The sequence below is a fragment of the Amorphotheca resinae genome (genome assembly GCF_003019875.1).
Source record: "Amorphotheca resinae ATCC 22711 unplaced genomic scaffold M430scaffold_1, whole genome shotgun sequence".
In the NCBI taxonomy this organism is placed as follows: Eukaryota; Fungi; Ascomycota; class Leotiomycetes; order Helotiales; family Amorphothecaceae; genus Amorphotheca; species Amorphotheca resinae.
This window is the reverse complement of record NW_020194471.1, coordinates 2,398,455-2,416,020: the sequence shown is the minus strand read 5'-3', so window position 1 is coordinate 2,416,020 and position 17,566 is coordinate 2,398,455. Positions and strand designations below refer to the sequence as shown.

Below are 17,566 nucleotides of genomic sequence, written 5' to 3'. Positions count from 1 at the left end.
GTTTGAACACCCCACCTGTTGCCCCTTGCTAAGGCTATCTTTGGCCCTGACGACTCCAAACAATATGCGCCGTAACTGTGTCCTAAGTCCCGGCTGGATGGGAGTAAGTGAGCATCTTACCGCTGACCCGTGAACTGAAAACGCTAGCTTGTGACTTCGCCGTTGATACTTGAGATGAGACTCGCCTCCAGATGGGTGATCATTGACAACATGAGGCCTGGACTCCAGGCAGGCTTCGTATAAAACATGTGTGAAGTAGGTAGGTAGGCAGGCTTTAATATCAAGTTGATGAGCCCGCTCTCCAGTCCTTATCACCAGACGAACCCAACGGCGGCTGTCAAATTACAAGCAGAGCTCTGGTAGCCTGTTCCGCAGCGACCTCTCCTTTTCTTCTCCTTCGTTCAGTACTCTTCTTGGACACAGCATACTCCTTTAATACATATAGACTTTTATATCTATACAGCGTCGGTTTTCGATACACAGACTCGGCGTCCGGTTCCACGGCTTTCTCGAGACAGCCCCATTAGCCGGCGACGTCGATATCATCGCTATTTCCGGCACACTTGTTCCTCTTGCAAAGGTCCCTGCACCATCGATATCCTACCTGTTTATCCCGCCAGTATCCTTGGTGTGCGCGCAGACTTCGACGGAAGAGCATCACATTCACATCGGCGCCTCACCTACCTCGACGAGTCAGGAACTCAGTCGTATATGATATTCTATCTGTAGGGATTCTGTACCCGTGGCTCACGCAATAGGCTTCCTTGGCAGTAAGTTTTGGCAATTTTGATAAATGTCCTATTTTCCGGTCTGGAGACGTATTTGTATTGGTCCCGTCGTTCAAAAGCGTCACATCACCTTCACATTTCCCTCGCATCACGTCACTCACACTGGCGCTCTCGTGGGGAATGTTGTAACTGTCGAGTCGATATTGGGAAACGCCCATTGAATGCTCCTTGGCTGACAACCCAGCGGATATAAGCTTCGTCAACCTCTGATTATTATTACACATCGATCCTTCTAGATCCGCCGCTTTATTTGCCGCGGTCGATATCTAAGCAAGACGCCCACGACACTTCGAACCAGAACCAGAAGCCGGACCAGATACCCGTCCGGCTCGTCCTTCGTTGCCATTGCCGGTCAGCGTCAGCTTCTGTCTTTACCCCGTACTTCGTATATTCCCATCGCTCCTGGAAAGCTTCCCAAGCCCGGTCCGGTAAGCTCCTCGGCTATTACAATCTTATCGCCGACGAACCCCGACCTCAGAGGCTTTCGTACCTAGGTGCTGTAGAAATCCCAGCTCCCCAGAATGCCGGACATTCGTTCACCTCCTCCAACCCCCTCCAAAATCCATCCTGCCCTGGCGAACACATCCATTCCTCAACCCTTGGCCGGCATTGGCGAAGCTGTCCCCCCAGCAGATTCGGCGTCTCCTACCAGGTCGAATGGCTTGAACACAGCTCCGAGGACTGGAGATTCACTGCGTCGTGAACAAGCCCAGCAGACCGGGTCGCTGCATTCCTCCAGTCAACTCTCCGACGGCCTCGACCATGATACCTCCGAGCCGTTGCCCTCTGCTGCTGTCACAGTAGGGGAGACTCCCGCCAGCGATTCTGCCTTGCTGCCAAAACCACCCTCGTTCTCGTCCATAAGCTCGCTCAGCTTCCACAACCACCAGAGGAACGCGTTGTCCGTCGAATCCATTCCGCAGCAGACGATTATGAAAGCATTGGCCTCGGTGAGGAGGAATCAGAACCCACACAATTTGTCACTTGCGTCCTCGTTAACCGGTATGATTGCTGCACAGAATAACGCGGAGGTCCGGCCCGACAGTGCCACCTCTCAGAACCTGTCTGCAGCCTTATCAGATCTTGCGGGCAGGAGCGGAACCCCTTCAACTCCTCGATTCGCTGCTCTAGCTTCCCCATGTTTTTACCACCAACGGTTTGACGATGCCGTCGACATTGATAAAGTGCTCGAAGAGATTAAGGAGGACGAGTATATGTCACATTCACGTCTCATGCAAACAGCAACTGGCGTGCGAGAAGTTTCAAAACAACTCCAACGTCGTCCCATCAAAAGAGCTGTGCGCAATGTCATGATTGTGACTAAGGCCAGAGATAATCAATTGGTGCATTTGACCAAGGATCTCGCACAATGGTTGATGAGCACACCGCGATACGGGTCTGATCTCGGCGTGAACGTGTATGTGGACGCTAAATTGCGCAACTCGAAGCGTTTTAATGCTGCCGAGATGTTGGAAGCTCAACCTCGTTTCCGACATCTTCTCAAATACTGGACTCCTGACTTATGTTGGAGCCAGCCAGAGAAATTTGACCTGGTCTTGACACTGGGTGGAGATGGCACTGTGCTATTTACGTCTTGGTTATTCCAACGTATCGTTCCTCCCATTTTGTCGTTTAGTTTGGGCAGCCTGGGATTCTTGACCAACTTCGAGTATGATCGGTATAGGGAGCATTTGAACAAAGTCATGGGAGACGAAGGAATGCGTGTTAACCTTCGCATGCGCTTCACTTGCACTGTTTATAGAGCTGGAGCTGGTGACCAGGAGATGGTGGAGGGAGAACAGTTCGAAGTGCTCAATGAACTTGTCATTGACCGCGGGCCATCCCCATATGTGTCAAACCTCGAGCTGTATGGCGACAACGAGCTCCTCACTGTCGTCCAGGCAGATGGCTGCATCTTCTCTACTCCCACTGGATCGACTGCCTATTCGCTATCTGCTGGTGGTTCACTTGTCCACCCTGATATCCCAGCAATTCTTCTCACGCCCATCTGCCCCCATACTCTCTCTTTCCGCCCCATGATTCTTTCCGATACCCTACTTCTCCGGGTATCTGTCCCTCGAAATTCTCGTGCTACCGCCTACTGCTCCTTCGACGGCAAAGGACGTATTGAGCTCAAACAGGGCGACCACGTCACAATCGCCGCATCCCAGTACCCCTTCCCAACGGTCGTGAGGGCTGACACGGAATGGTTTCAGAGTGTGTCTCGAACATTTTTGTGGAATACTAGAGGTGCATTGCAGAAGGGCTGGGATGGAGCAACGGAGAATAAGGAAGAGGAGGTTGAGTGGGATATCGACACCGATTCTGCTTTCTATGGAAGTGAAGCTAGTAGCATAAGTGCCAGCCCTCTGAGAAAACAGATGAATATGCTCGGCCTAAATTAGATTTTTAACTGTCATCCTGGCCGATATTATCATGTATCTGCCAGCTATACGACTTTCGGGATAGGGTTACAAGGTGTTCATATGGGTGGGCTTTATACTGGGCATGATTAGAACATGAATACAAACAATTCTTCGCCAGTCACAAGTTCATTGAGAACCAAGTTGCAACTCGAGTATAGACTCCATAATTTCCCGCCTGTTACCAACTCTCAAAAAGAGCTCAACCGTGAGTACATTTAGACATTAATGTCAGCTTCCTACTCTACTATCGCCGTCTCAATATCCTCCGCCTTCCCGGCATGCTCCCAATGAGTGACGCGTGCCCCTTCCGTAAGCGAGCATTTGAACTCTCCCCCAAAAAGATCAGAGAAAGAAAAAGGCAACGCCACAAAAACCCTCAGAGAAAAGGCACAGCCATCAAAAAAATAAAAGAAAGATGGAAAGAGAGAATACGAATAAGGATCATCAGAATAAAAAAAAGTTCGGCCCGCTCTAGATTGCCTACATCTTTTGTCGTCGAGTCGGTATGGCGTTAGGTTCCTTATTTCTCCCCCTCTTAACCACAACATTGTCCTGACCTAAGGTACTTCCTTAGGCGCGTGTTGTGTTTGCATCAAATTCCTTAATCAAACATATAACTATGGTATCTGGTTCAGCCTCCCCTACCACACAACTCCCGTGACCGCAAGGCACGTGCAGTGAATCAATTCCTCCTTTGCTTTGAATTCCATCATGGTTGCTCAGCATTCTGAGGTTATATTGGCCATTGTATATGACCATCCACAGAACCAAAAGAACCTCACGTCCTCCAACAACAAACACAATTCTCGCAAAGTTCCTACGACGATGCAAAGAACGGAAGCATATACTTCCAGCTTTCTCTTTTGTATGTCTGCACACAACACACAGAGTAAACAAACCAAGCGCATTGCAACATCCAACTAATCAATACAAGGATTTTAAGTTTGGCCGACCATTCCCTTCCGAAAAATATCGCTAACAAATGCAGATAACGCTCTGGAAACAAGACTAGTGTTAGGGAAGGAGCGTAGTGCTAGCTACCTCCTACACCTATTGTATACTCAAGGCCTTGATTACCTTTCGCAATCGAAGACTGTTCGATACGGATAGCCCGACCACAACCCCAGCCACCAAACCTCCACCCCCAAGAGCTGAGGCGAGGAATACGACTCCAGGACCGGTGTTATCGGGCGCTGTTGATTCAGGATGGGATAATGACAAAGAAACCGAAGACTTCTACGACTGGCAGCATGGACTCTATGATCCAGCAGCTCATGGTCTCAATTGAGTGCCATGCCGAAGCCTACGCATTGCCTCGCGTCCAAGACTGCTGCCACAAGCACGAGCTCCTCCCAAAGAGAGCGAAAGCAACGACGAAGTCAACGAAGAGAGACAACATTCAACGACATTGGGTTGATAAAAGTTTGCTGCATATCCCTGAGTCGTCTACAAGTGAGAGGCAGAATAGAAGATGTTTAACGGATATGCCTAGCGGCACATACGAGGATTACCAAACTACTGGCAAGGCATCCAGATCAAAACTGATTGGATGGAATGAAATATTTATTGCTATTCAGCCTTCAGCATTTGATGGGTCTGTGATTTGGAAATGGACTTGTCAATCTTTAGTCCACTAGTTGTGGCGCATAGAGCAGACTGGAATGATCTCTAAAGAGTTGTTGAAAGGTCATATCGAAGAACTTTGACGCAAACTTGCATCCCCTTCTCCTTATCGAGCGAACTCAGGAAATACATAAGCACTTATATCGAGCTAATTCTGTTAAGAACGTCAAAGAAGATGCAGGAACAGAAAGGGGTGGCGGTCCTTAAACAATCAATCAATCAATCCACACATTTCCGGCTAACGCACATCCCATCGGCCAGGCGCCTTAGCGTCCCAGACTGACGCAGAATATACTCATTTCGTGTCAAGTCGCAGGATAATAATGCCGCTGGGCTTTCACTGAAGAAGAGAAACTTGATGGACGTCAAGAAAAGACTTCCTCGACCCACCCAGGAACTGGCATAGCGTACTGTTAAGCGAGGAGGGGCCACAAGCCTCAAGCCTCAAGGGGCCAGGGGCAGGGCGCGGACAATCCCGTTTCCTTGTTGGGATGCCAGTGGCTTGAAATTAAATGGCTTTTGATACAAAAATACAGAGACTCTGGTTTGTCAGGGTGTTGAACCAGAAGCCACAGGATCCTGCAAGCGCGCTCCTTACTTTGCCGAGGATTCGAAAAGTATGGATATCATTCTCGGTGTTGCCCTGTTGGCGTAGCTCTTGTGGACTCTGTAGTGCAGATGCGCAGGACAGCTTGCTTCTCATGTTTGGGTTATTAAAGGGCAAAATATTGTCATTCTAGGACGGACGTTGCGAGCCCTATCAAGACCAACTCTGCTATCATTGCTCCTGGGGTTACTCTTTCCTGTTCTTCAGCCTACTCTCCTCCTCTGAACACAGGAGTTACAGTGTGGTGATTCCTACCAAATTACTCCCTAGCCCTGTATTCCGTTCTACGCAGGAAATCGGTCCCAACTGTTCTTCATCCCGCTTTCACTCCTCGCTGCATTATCCGGATTTCCTTGGTGATAGGACATTTTCATTGGCTCGTTTCAATAAGTCAGTAAGTTCTGGAAGCCAATCTCGGGAGAAGCTCTGTACGGTCGCGTACTTTGACCGACAACTCCTACGATAAGTGAGAGTGGCAGTGGTTGACGATATCGACCACACCGCTGAAATTTGTTCGGCACATGCTTGCTTTTTCTCTCTTCTGATAGTCTGCAACTTGTTTTAGAAAATCACGTGGCTCCAATCGGAGATTAAAGTAAGTACTCTGTGTCTCTGACCAAGCTTGACTGACGCTCGGGCATGATTTTCGAAGTTCGAATATTGCATATCTTATGCTGTGCTCGGAGTATCTGGGCCTAACCAGCTCAATATCCTAGGTGCGGATCGCCGGTCGTTAAACACAACGGGTCTCTATGCAGAATCTGGTGAAGATTACCGTGTGCACATATGCAAGACATTACTGACCCCGACCCAAATTTTGACAGAAGAGGGCTGAAGCCCTTCGTGATGAAAAAGCATGATATGTATCTCAGATATTCGCGAACGGAACTTGTCATTGATCTGATTATGAATATTTTTGTTAACAATTGACAACAGCTAAGGTAATCGTGCTTCATGATTGCATGTGACCCGGATATGGAGGTGGCGGATACACCTCAGTTCTGTAAGATATGGTGATGGTCCTTGGCTCTGCTCCACCCAGTACATACGAGTAAGGGAAAATGTGGGGGGAGAATTCTTCTTGTGTATATTGACTTTGAGCGGGAGCAAATCCATCTTCTTTCAAGCTGGCTTCAGATTTGTTGTCAGAGAATTCACACGGGTGCCTTTTGATATCCCTGAAAAATAGTAGACGTTTCCAGGCGCCTTCCTTTGGCCAATCCTCGTTCTTCAGAAGTAGCACGAGAAAGGCATGGTCCTCGCCGGCGCGCGGGACAAATATCTCCCCGCTGCGGGGTCCGTCTTGGAGGCTTAAGTTGCATCACCCTGCAGTTGACTATCTGCAATTGTCTTTCGCCATCCGTTAGCGCCTTCTCTGACTCCTGTTCGTTGATTTCTTAATCGTGACTCGTGCTCAAAGGCCAGAGACATCGGCGCATCGTTTTCGCCGACGATTACGAATTTAGGTTGCACTAGTCCCAAAAAGGGATGCAGCGCGACTGAACCATCTGGCCGAGGTTCACATCCTCCAGATAAGTACAATGCTGCTGTTGCCATATTTATGCTTCTTCCGTCCCTTTTTTTACTTTCTTTAATTTATATATGCTAACAAGAAGTTCTTGCCTTTGTTGGCTCTTCATCTTCGCTGAAACATCGTTTCTTCGCTTGGTTACTACTTCCACCGGCCAATACTTCGATTGACATCCTGAGACTCCACGAAACAGATAGGCGTTACAAGTAGCTATCGTCGACGTCTCAAACTGCTAGCCATTGCAGAATTTGCTGTCTTCAAGAGAAACCAAAACCTCCATTCGCTTCGCATTGTACAAAGCGCACAATATCCACGCCCAAATTTATTCGCCCTATTACGCGGAAAAGACTCGCATGTGGCATTGCAACCTACGGCCAGGAAATCTTGCCATATAACAAAACTAGGCTCGGGTTTGAGAAGCAACGGTTAAAATGGCGGACATTCCGTTCAAAGCTTTAACGGGCCTATCTGCGCTATCTTCATATGTGCTTGTAGGACATATGCCCGACGTATTGTTGGTCTCTCGACCTACTTATCTCGGAACCTTTATGATGCTTTTGGTTCTGAACTCCTTCATTTGGGCATTCTGGAAGGTTATATTATACCCCAAATTTTTCTCCCCGTTAAGACATTTGCCGTCTCCAAAGGGTGGTAGTTGGTGGAATGGCCAATACAGGCGAATATCAAGAGAGGCCACCGGCGCGCCTGCGCTGGACTGGTAAGCAGCTTCTGAAACAAGTCCGCGAAGATTTAAATACTGATCCGGATTCACAGGATCAATAGCATACCACACAATGGTATGCTGCGATATTTAGGTCCCCTGAACTCCGAGCGCCTCCTGGTAATTTCTCCAAAAGCAATCGGCGAGGTTCTTACCACCAAAAGCTACGATTTCGTCAAGCCTGGACAAGTTCGCAACATCTTGGCAAGGCTCCTAGGAGTTGGAGTCCTTTTGGCGGAGGGCGAGGAGCACAAAATACAGAGGAAAAACCTCATGCCTGCATTTGCATTCAGACACATCAAGAACTTGTACCCAGTGTTTTGGGACAAATCACGAGAGGCCGTGCTGGCTATGACAGCAGTTGTGAAAGCTGATTCATCGAAGGAGGGAGAGTTGCAAGATGCCAGGAAAGACACTGCAACCTCAAAAGATACGGTCTTTGACGTGCTCGAATGGGCTAGCAGAGCAACTTTAGACATCATCGGTGTCGCTGGCATGGGTCAGGATTTCGGTGCAATTCGTGACCCCGACAACGCACTCAGTCGTACTTACAGGACAGTGTTCAAACCCACGCCTCAAGCACAGCTTCTTGGACTTCTGAATCTCTTCCTACCAGCATGGATTGTGAGAAACCTCCCCGTTAAGAGGAATGGCGAGATCGAGGAAGCTGCGGGCATTATCAAGGCTACATGCAGAAAGCTTATCCGCTCTAAGAAGGAGAAATTAGAGAAGAACGAGTTGACCGATGTCGATATCCTCAGTGTAGCATTAGAAAGTGGCGGCTTTACCGAGGAGAACCTTGTCGATCAGCTCATGACCTTTTTAGCTGCTGGACACGAAACGACGGCGACCGCGATGACTTGGGCAATATACTTGCTCTGTCTGCATCCAGAGGTGCAAACTCGCCTACGTCAAGAGATCAGAGAGAAGCTCCCCAGCATTGAAGAAGATGTAAGTGTTGATAGCCAGCAGATCGACCACATGCCCTACTTGAGCGCGGTCTGCAACGAAGTCCTTCGGTGTTACCCCCCTGTACCACTCACCCTCCGAGAAGCTGCGCATGACACCACGATTTGTGATCAGTTCGTACCGAAAGGCACTCGAGTGACCCTCGTTCCCTGGGCCATCAACAAATATGAAGCAATATGGGGACCAGACGCTAAAAAGTTCAACCCGGAACGCTGGATGCCATCCGAGGACAACCCACACAGTGCCAATGGCGGCGCATCAAGCAATTATGCATTTTTGACTTTCTTGCATGGGCCAAGGAGCTGTATCGGATTGGGATTCGCCAAGTCGGAATTTGCCTGCTTGCTGGCTGCGTGGATCGGGAGATTCGAATTTTCTCTGAATGATGAGAGGGAATATGATGAGAAGAATATGGTAATCAAAGGGAATGTTACGGCGAAGCCAGCAAATGGCCTGCATGTCAAAGCTAAGGTAGTTGAAGGATGGTAATGATCTGGCTTTCTTCATTTTCTATAACGACAGTATAGGCGGCGTCCTAAAGACAAATGGGTGTCGGTTCATACACGTCCTCTTTATGATTTATCTGAATTAGACCTGGGATCAGCCTTTCCCTGCCAGACTTAAGTAAGATGGAGCCTCTCATCTTTGTCAATGGTCTCAAGGTCACTTTGAATAGCAGCGAGCCGTTGACCTCTCAGATTTGCTGGCACGAGCGAAATCTGATCTTGCCTCCATGAGCCTGGATGATGAATATTCGTAGTTGATCAGGTCTTCTGGCAAGTTTTCTATAAGAACAAAAGCGAGAAAATAGACTGCTGTTTTTATTGACAGAGAGTTGCTTGGCAAGTTGTAAAACCAGAGCCTCCTTGTCTATTCTATGGGGTGCAAGGCTCAGAAGAAAGCACCAGCGGTACGTATTCACTCCCTTAGAAGCGATTAGGGATATATGAATCTTACGGTCACAATAAGGCTAGGACGAGATCTCTTATTCACCCTCTTTACTTTATTTCGTCAAACTACTTCGCGCAAATTCCTCTCACCTCTAACTCCATCCCAGCCAGCCCTTCAATCTCCGATCTTATCGACAGATACAACTCCTCCTTTCGTCTTCGATCTACCTTCGTTCCACCCTCGGACAAGCATCCTACAATCGTAGACTGTCTGCCCTTCGTTCTACCTTTAGTTTGTCTTTAGACAAGTCCTTTACAAGCTGTCCTTTGCTCTGCCTTTGAGCAAGCGTCGCGTGGTCAAGAGTAGATTCTCTTGACCTTACAACAACTTCGTTACTACTCCACGAACAAGTTCGTTTCTTTTCTTCCTATTGAACTAGTCTGTCCTCGTTCAACCTGCCGACTAATACTCGTACAAAAACCTTCTCGTCTGGCGCCTGTCGCGAAAACAATCCTACACTACATCTGACAATATCGAGCCTCCTTAATCCTCTACGATCATGAACGAATTCAGTTCTTCCACCGACATACCCTCGAAACAGATCGAGAGGCCTTTGTCAGCCATGAGTGGAACTGCTCAGACTGGATTCTCTAGTCCAACCAGAGACACCTCCTTGCCGCTGCCACCTCGCGGTAGCCAGCTGTTCGCGCATCTAAACGCAGGAGATACTCCCCACGACAAGTGGATCCCTATCTCTGTCCACACCGCGAAGTGTGATCTATGCCTCGTACACAACACTTCTGTCATCCAGCGTTGCACCCGATGCAACCGCCAGCTCTGTCGGGAATGCCTTAAGACTGCAAGCAATGATGGCGTTCATATCGTGAAGGAAGATGAGTTGGAGTGGAAGCCGAGACCTCGCATCACGTTGAGGCAGAAAGTCACTAGAGCAGCCGCCAACAACAATGCTGTCCCTGCTACTCCTCCAAATACGGCCAGCAACAGGGTTGTCAAGACCAGAGCTACCAGAATGACTGCTAGAAGAACGCTGGCTACTCAACGACCTCTATCAAGATATGTGAATCAGGACGCCACGGATGAGGATGAGCTTTTTGTTAGTGACATGGGAAGATCATATCAGAAGGATAGTCATTCTGATGATGGTGATGATGGCTATTCTACTGGTGACTGGACTCCAAGCATGGAACAGGGCAAGTTATCAGGACCATCTCGCAAGAAGGCCGGGAAAGGTACGCGTCGGACACCTAGTGAGATGGGACAATTCAATTCAAGAAAGGGCAAAGACAATGAGGGATCATTCGGCTTTAATCAGCCCACAGGCTTTGGAATGGCTTTCGACAAGATGACCATCACGGGCACAGGAGATAATTTTGCAGATGCCATTGCCGAGGTTGCACAGCAGAAAGCTCAACGTGAGAGGGAGGCCAAAGAGCGCGAATTCCAGCAGGACAAGAGAAAGGCCTGGGAGAACAACCCAATCCTGGTGGACTTGAGGAACCAAGGACGGCATGAAGAGGCTGAGAACATCTTCAATGCTACGTGCGAACTCGTGAGAATGCGGAGACAATTGCAGTAATGAGGATACGACAGGCTTCCCCTAGGAAGGAACGGGCAGGATAACATCACTTGACTTTAAACCCGTGGCGATTGATGAACTCACGCTACTTTTCAAGGAGTTCCTTAGGCGTGCAGGATTTCAGTTTTCTTTCAAGTGGTACAAAGTATGGCGGCGCAACGATCTCACTTGAGCGGCTGCAAGGGCAGACTCCCGCAGAGAGAATGGCGCTTTCTTTTCGGCTTTGACGTATGGGTGGATCTTAATGGTTTGGGGATGGATGGTGTTGGATGGACTGGACGCTGGAGATATGGTTCTTTGCCAAAGACGAGTGTAGCCTTCCAGAGACTGGGCTGTAGTCTCTACACACGCATCACTTCCTTTGATACCCCTAATAAAGTAATTCTTCTTCATTGCTCGCTGGTGCATATCTGATATCTTGACCTCTGTTCTCGGCGTATCTTTATGAGTAGTGTGTCTAACCCATCCGGACAGCTCTCAAAGAATTGTCTATGGAAGACAGGGCTGTGCATATGTGGGGCTCGCCTTCCCGTAATTACTACCCTGTAAGGCGGAAGTTGAAAGAAGCATTTGATTGACAGTTCTAGATGACCCCGCTACTGCTTGTCTGTCTGTGCTCTGCTCTCCAAAATCCAGATGGTGGGGATGGCAAGATCGGTGGGCGGCAGGGCTCGACAAACCATTCTGGATCTACCAAAGAGGCCTTTGACTGCTAGGCTTATAAAAGGTGAAGAGCGTTGTCGTCACATCTTAGGGGCTCTAAAGAAAAGATATGCTGGACAGAGTTGATGCGACGAGGAAGGTTTCTTTTGATGGACATCAGTACCCTGTAGTCTCTTATATAAGCAAGCTTACTTGAAATGATAGCAGATACGACAGACCGACTGTACTTGGAGTCAGTCGGAGAATTCCCACACCACGGTATGACTTGACTCATAACATGGCCCTCCCTGTCCATAGGTAGGCAGAACTGTTTATATAATGCAGCATCTCAAGATATAATGTACTGCACTGCATTGCGAGACGAGAAAAGGCTGTAGACAACCAAACCCTCGGTTTCCAATCATGGCTGCAAACACGTCTAAACCGTCTGATCCCACCTTCAGGTCCTACTCGAGCGAGCAAGCCAAGATCTATGTCGGCCCTCCTATGCGAAGGCTCTCTACGAAACGGTGCTGAATCATCATTTTGCTACGGGAGGCCACTTTGGATTACTCCTCGATGTTGGCTGTGGCCCAGGCAATGCTATTCGTGATGTCGCTCTATCGTTTGACCAGGCGATAGGGTGTGATGCCGGCGCCGCAATGATAGAAGCCGCCAGAGAGCTAGGAGGAAAGGCCGAGTCCGGATCCGATATCAAATTTGAAGTTTCTCCAGCCGAGGAATATTCTCAGATCAAAGGATTAGAGCCTGCCTCTGTTGATCTCTTGACCGTTGCAATGGCTGTGATTATTATCGCATTGAATCTTTACTTTCGAAACTAGCTAATTCTAGGAAGGCCCATTGGTTCGAAATGGATAAGTTCTGGGTCGAGGCAGCCAAAGTAGTGAAGCCCGGTGGTACCGTGGCACTTTGGACTCTTGGTGATTTCCAAAATCCATAAGTTCCACACCCATATTGCTAATTGGTCTCCAGCTTCTTTATTCTGCCGTATGTTCTCATTTGAAAACTCACTTGGTGGGTAACTAATCACTCAAGACCCTTCCACTCCCAACGCTGCAAAGGTCATGGAGATCCTGCTCCGATTTGAGAGGGAAACTCTCGCCCCTTATGAAACCCCTTCAAATCGCCTGTCAAGAGACATGTACGATGACCTGGCTCTTCCGTGGACGATACCAGCGCCAGTCAAGGACTTCCCTCAAGAGTTGTTTGTGAGACGCGAGTGGGACCGGGAAGGCGTCTTGAGCAATGGGGAGTCTTTCTTTGGCGGTGGCAAAGAGAGGTCTATTGACGATATCGAAAAGGGGCTTGCAACTGCAAGCTTGGTTACTCGATGGAGGGAAGCTCATCCAGACCTTGCTGGTACAGAAAAGGATGTTGTGGAACAGTTCGCCATTGAACTGCGGGAAGCACTAGGTCCTGACCAGTCCACACTTTCGCTAGGCAGTGGAACCGTCATCTTGTTATTCAAGAAATCCGAAGTCTGGTGTCTGATGCTTCTTTTACTCATTTCGGTCTCTCTAGGAGCTCAAATTTAACACAACGACGCCAATGCGCTAGAGCTTCATATGATAAGATCGATTATTCGAAGAAAGTTTCTATATCAAGTATTGGAAATACCTTGGACGTCCATCTGTGTCCAGTCGCCTCCTCCATGGTGGTTTCATTGTGGGTGACATCCAACCTCAGTGCACGTGATTGAGGAGGAGATCTTCCCTGGTTAGATCACATGAGATTGGATTAGACACTAGTCATGCGACTGCCAGAGAAAGATATATAACCTTATTGGAAAAAGAGACTCGTGCAGCGGAACCAGGCAGATGCTGCGAAGTTAAGACGTGATTCTGTGAAAGGGGACGGAGACTTGATCCTGTTAAAATGCACGATTTTAGTGTAATAAGTAGATAATTCATGTATATTAAGTTGTCTAAGAATACAGGTAGGCTACTGTCAAGAGTCTTTATATACTAAAAAGTCTATCCTCTAGTAGCGATATTAGAGATAATATAAGGGCACTAGGGTCCCTAAATCTTATACTTAGCGTATAAGGTTTTTAACACTCTTACTTAGCTATAATATCGCTACTATCTATAGTACCTGTTCTTTATAGAGTCTATAACTCTTACTAAATCCTAATCTAGAAACTAAAGGAAAATAACTTGTGCTAATAATATAGAAGTAACTCTTACTTAAGGTAAGGTTAGTAAGAAAGAAGATTTAACAATTTGTTAACCTATTTTCTTTAGTCGTTTCTTAAGATCCTTATTTTCTTTAGGATCTCTTCTTCTTCTATAGTCCTCCTTACTAGTCTATATTAACTTCTAATAGCCGCTTTATTAGTACAACTAACTCTAAGATTGTCGACCGTAGCCTAAGGTTTCTAGTAAAGTAGTTAAATTTAGTAGGTCCTAATAGTTTAGTAAGAATGTCTACTACTTAGTCGTTAGTAAGGACAAAGTCTACCTTTAGAGCCCCTCTCTCTACCTAATCTTAACTATAGTAATACTAGATGTCGATATGTTTAGTTCTAGTGTAGAATTAGGGGTTCTTAACTAAGGTAATAGCGCTTATGTTATCTACTAGTAGTAAGATTAGATACTTAGTAGTATCGACTTTAAAGTAGTAGAGAAGTCTTAATAGCTAGACCGCTTCTCTTATAGCGTAAGAGAGTGTAGTGTATTTAGCTTTATAAGAGGAGAGTGTAACAGTTATTTGTTTCTTACTTAACTAGCTAATTACTTCTTTATAAAAGATAAACATATATCCTCTAATTAACTTCTAATTACCTTTGTCGTGTACCTAGTCTATATTAGTATATCTAACCAGGTCTTCTTCTCTATAGAACTTAAGTCTAACATTAAGTGTATATCGTAAGTATTATATAATTCGCTTTACTACCCTTTAGTATTGTTAAGTTAGGTTAGAGGTAAATCGACTAACAGATAATATAGTATATGTAATGTCTAGCTAAGTTCTAAGTATAGCGTACATTAGAGAGCCTACTACTAATTAATACAGAAGGCAGGCTTATAGTGTTGTAGCTAAGCCCTCTTTAGCCTTAATAAGCTAACACTTCTCCTCTATTAGTATTAATATACCTTACACATTCTACATAAAGAAACTTTTTAGAAAGGACTTAATATACGCTTTTTATAAGAGTTAAATTATTTAATTACGTAGATTCCTTTTGACTTTTATGCCTAAAAAGAACAATACTAGCCTAATGTCTTTTATCTTATATTACTAAGATAACTCTGTTTTAATCTTGTTAATCTTATTAATATTAGGCCCGAAGATTAGTAGGTCGTTAATATAGACTATTAGAACTATGTTATTTTTTATAAAGACTATAGTATCCTTTAGGTATACTATAAATCCGATCTCCTTTAGGGTAGCTTCTAGTGTTTTAAACCAAATTCTTAGTACCTACTTAAGTCTATACAAAGCCTTGTTTAGCTTACAAATTACCTATAGACGTTTACTACTTGTATAGCCGGTCGGTTAACTTATGTATACAGTCTTATCTATGTTTCTATAAAAGAAGGTAGTAACTACGTTTATCTACTTAATATAGAGTCTATAGGTAGCAGTAATCGTAAACAGTACCTTATAGCTTATAGGCTTAACAATAGTAGTAAAGGTTTTATTATAGTTAACGCCCTTAATTTGTTTAAAACCGTAGACTACTTACTTAGCCTTAAACCTAGTAATCTTTCTATTAGCGTCTCTCTTAATTTTAAATACCTATTTGCCTATAAGTAGTTCTTATCGTCTAACAAGACTGTCTACTAGTTCTTACGTCTTATTTTTATTAAGTAAGCCTATTTCTTTATCTATAGCGCGTTTCTAGTAGATTACGTTTAGTAATTTAACGGCTTGTTTGTATATTATAGGCTTATCTAGTTTAGTAAAGATAGGGTAGACGTTGTTCTTAGCTAGGTATTCTACTATGTTAGGTTCTTTTAGTAGTTCTAAGATATAGATTAATTTATAAAGAGAGTTCTTTGTTAAGAGAAAGGCTTATACTATAATTCTTAGGTCTTTTATCGTTACTATAGTATACTTATTTTCTTTAGTAAAGAAGGCTATAGTGATGTCCTTATTTAGCTCTTTGTCTTTTTAGTCTATTAATTTTAATATAGATACTATATAAGTAATGTTTTATAGTTAGTAAGAAAAGCTAGGATAGTTGTTTAGGAAGGGGACTTAGAGGTCTTTTAGAAAGGACGTAGTGTTTTAGTTTAACTAATTTAGGTATCTACCTAAGATAAATAGTAGTTTAACAGGTACTAGGTAAAGTACTAAAGTTTAGTCTATACTTTCTCTCTTAAACTACTACGCGATAGATAGTAGCGTATTCTAATTACGTCTTAAGTATACCTCTAAAGGTTGTGTTAGATCTTACTAAGAAAGTCTATCTAGAGCCTTATATAGTAGAACTATCTTAGCTATAAGAGGCGCTAGGTAGTTTAGTCCTCTTATAAGTAGTTTTATTAAGGGTATTAACCTAATCTGTAGATTCTTATTAAAAATCACTATCTTAGCCTGTTCTATAACGCTAGTATAAGGGTTCTAGATACGGTAGAGGTTACTAGCTTTATAACTAATTAAGAAGCAGATTTTAGAGCGGTTATCTAGCTTCTTTAGTTTCTTAGAGTATAGTACTACCTTATACGTATAGTACCTAATTTACTATAGATATAAGAGGTCAGGAATTTTACTAGTCTAGGCTTTATATAAAGTCATGTCTTTTAATACTACCGTTACTAAGCGGTTCTTAAGATAGGTAACTGTCTATATAACCTTAGCCTATATAAGATCTAGTAAGAATAAGTTGTTTAAGACTACTCTAATCTAATCTTATAGAATGTAATTACCTTTTTTTACGACACTATTCTAACTTAGTATATAAGGGGCCGTAGGCTTCTACTAAACCCCTATTCGCTTTGTCTAGTCTTATAGAGTCTTGTTAATAAATTTACTACTGTTGTTAGCCTTAATCTAATAGATCCTAACTCCCTTCTAAGTATACATTAGGTCGTAAAAAGAGACAATGTACGACTAGGCTTTATCCTTAGTTTTTATTAGATATGTCTAGGTATATCGTATTAGGTTATTAGTAATTATTAAGTAGTAGGTACTACTATATATAGATACGATTCCTCTAGAAAATCCGAGGTCTATATAGATAAGTTCTAATAGGTTAACTATATACTATAAGATAGATAAGAGGCTTAAATTTCTAGCTTTACTAAGGGTATATAACAGGTAGTTCTAGTCTATATTAGTGTCTAATATTTTGATTCTATTAGTTATCCTTTATGTCTTTTGTACATTTGTGATTCTAAGGTACGCTATCTGTTTGTACTAGGTTTTTATTGTCTAGAGTAGCGAATTCTAAGAGGTAAGGAAGGCGATTAGAGAGTTATAGTTATCTAGATACTTAGTGTTATCCTGATTTAAGATATTAAGGCAGGTGATCTAGCCGAGTATAGTACCTATAGCTACTATCTTTGTTCTATACTAGAGTTTATATCTGTCTATAGTTAGATAACTTCTAATTCTAAACCTTTTAAAGAGTAGTCCTAAGGACAAGAGATTTGTAGACATTTGTAGTAAGTATAGTACCTAAGTAAGTCTTAGGGAGTATATACCTGTTCTCTCTTTTTTCTAAAGTATGATTTAGATAGTGCCTTGTCCTATAGTAAGTGCCTTTCCTAGGCTATTTATCTAGACTAGAGAAGAGAACTTAG

At 44.6% G+C, this 17,566-nt stretch overlaps 4 protein-coding genes across 4 annotated transcripts; all 4 read left to right on the top strand.

Annotated features, from left to right (window-relative positions):
- The first annotated feature begins 979 nt into the window (after positions 1-979).
- Positions 980-3,332, top strand: M430DRAFT_131877 (hypothetical protein). Its single transcript, XM_024862216.1, has one exon. It carries the CDS (start codon positions 1,310-1,312, stop codon positions 3,191-3,193), a length of 1,884 nt encoding a protein of 627 aa, XP_024725419.1. The 5' UTR covers positions 980-1,309; the 3' UTR covers positions 3,194-3,332.
- Positions 3,333-3,449: 117 nt separating this feature from the next.
- M430DRAFT_55328 (hypothetical protein) lies at positions 3,450-4,864 on the top strand. The gene is made up of 2 exons (XM_024868533.1): positions 3,450-4,079; positions 4,307-4,864. Exons 1-2 carry the CDS (start codon positions 3,926-3,928, stop codon positions 4,849-4,851), a joined length of 699 nt encoding a protein of 232 aa, XP_024725418.1. The 5' UTR covers positions 3,450-3,925; the 3' UTR covers positions 4,852-4,864.
- A 2,611-nt stretch (positions 4,865-7,475) lies between these two features.
- On the top strand, positions 7,476-9,154 carry M430DRAFT_46989 (hypothetical protein; the record flags this gene model as incomplete). The annotated part of the gene is made up of 2 exons (XM_024867889.1): positions 7,476-7,693; positions 7,750-9,154. 2 exons carry the CDS (start codon positions 7,476-7,478, stop codon positions 9,152-9,154), a joined length of 1,623 nt encoding a protein of 540 aa, XP_024725417.1.
- A 961-nt stretch (positions 9,155-10,115) lies between these two features.
- On the top strand, positions 10,116-13,351 carry M430DRAFT_15138 (hypothetical protein; the record flags this gene model as incomplete). The annotated part of the gene is made up of 5 exons (XM_024863189.1): positions 10,116-11,126; positions 12,260-12,598; positions 12,652-12,736; positions 12,789-12,803; positions 12,852-13,351. 5 exons carry the CDS (start codon positions 10,116-10,118, stop codon positions 13,349-13,351), a joined length of 1,950 nt encoding a protein of 649 aa, XP_024725416.1.
- Positions 13,352-17,566: the final 4,215 nt, after the last annotated feature.

Excerpts from the sequence above, each read along its gene's own strand:
- M430DRAFT_131877 (XM_024862216.1), top strand. The coding sequence starts at position 1,310 with ATGCCGGACATTCGTTCACCTCCTCCAACCCCCTCCAAAATCCATCCT.
- M430DRAFT_55328 (XM_024868533.1), top strand. The coding sequence starts at position 3,926 with ATGGTTGCTCAGCATTCTGAGGTTATATTGGCCATTGTATATGACCAT. Across the intron at positions 4,080-4,306 it reads TACTTCCAGCTTTCTCTTTT|ACTGTTCGATACGGATAGCC; the intron begins GTATGTCTGCAC and ends TCGCAATCGAAG.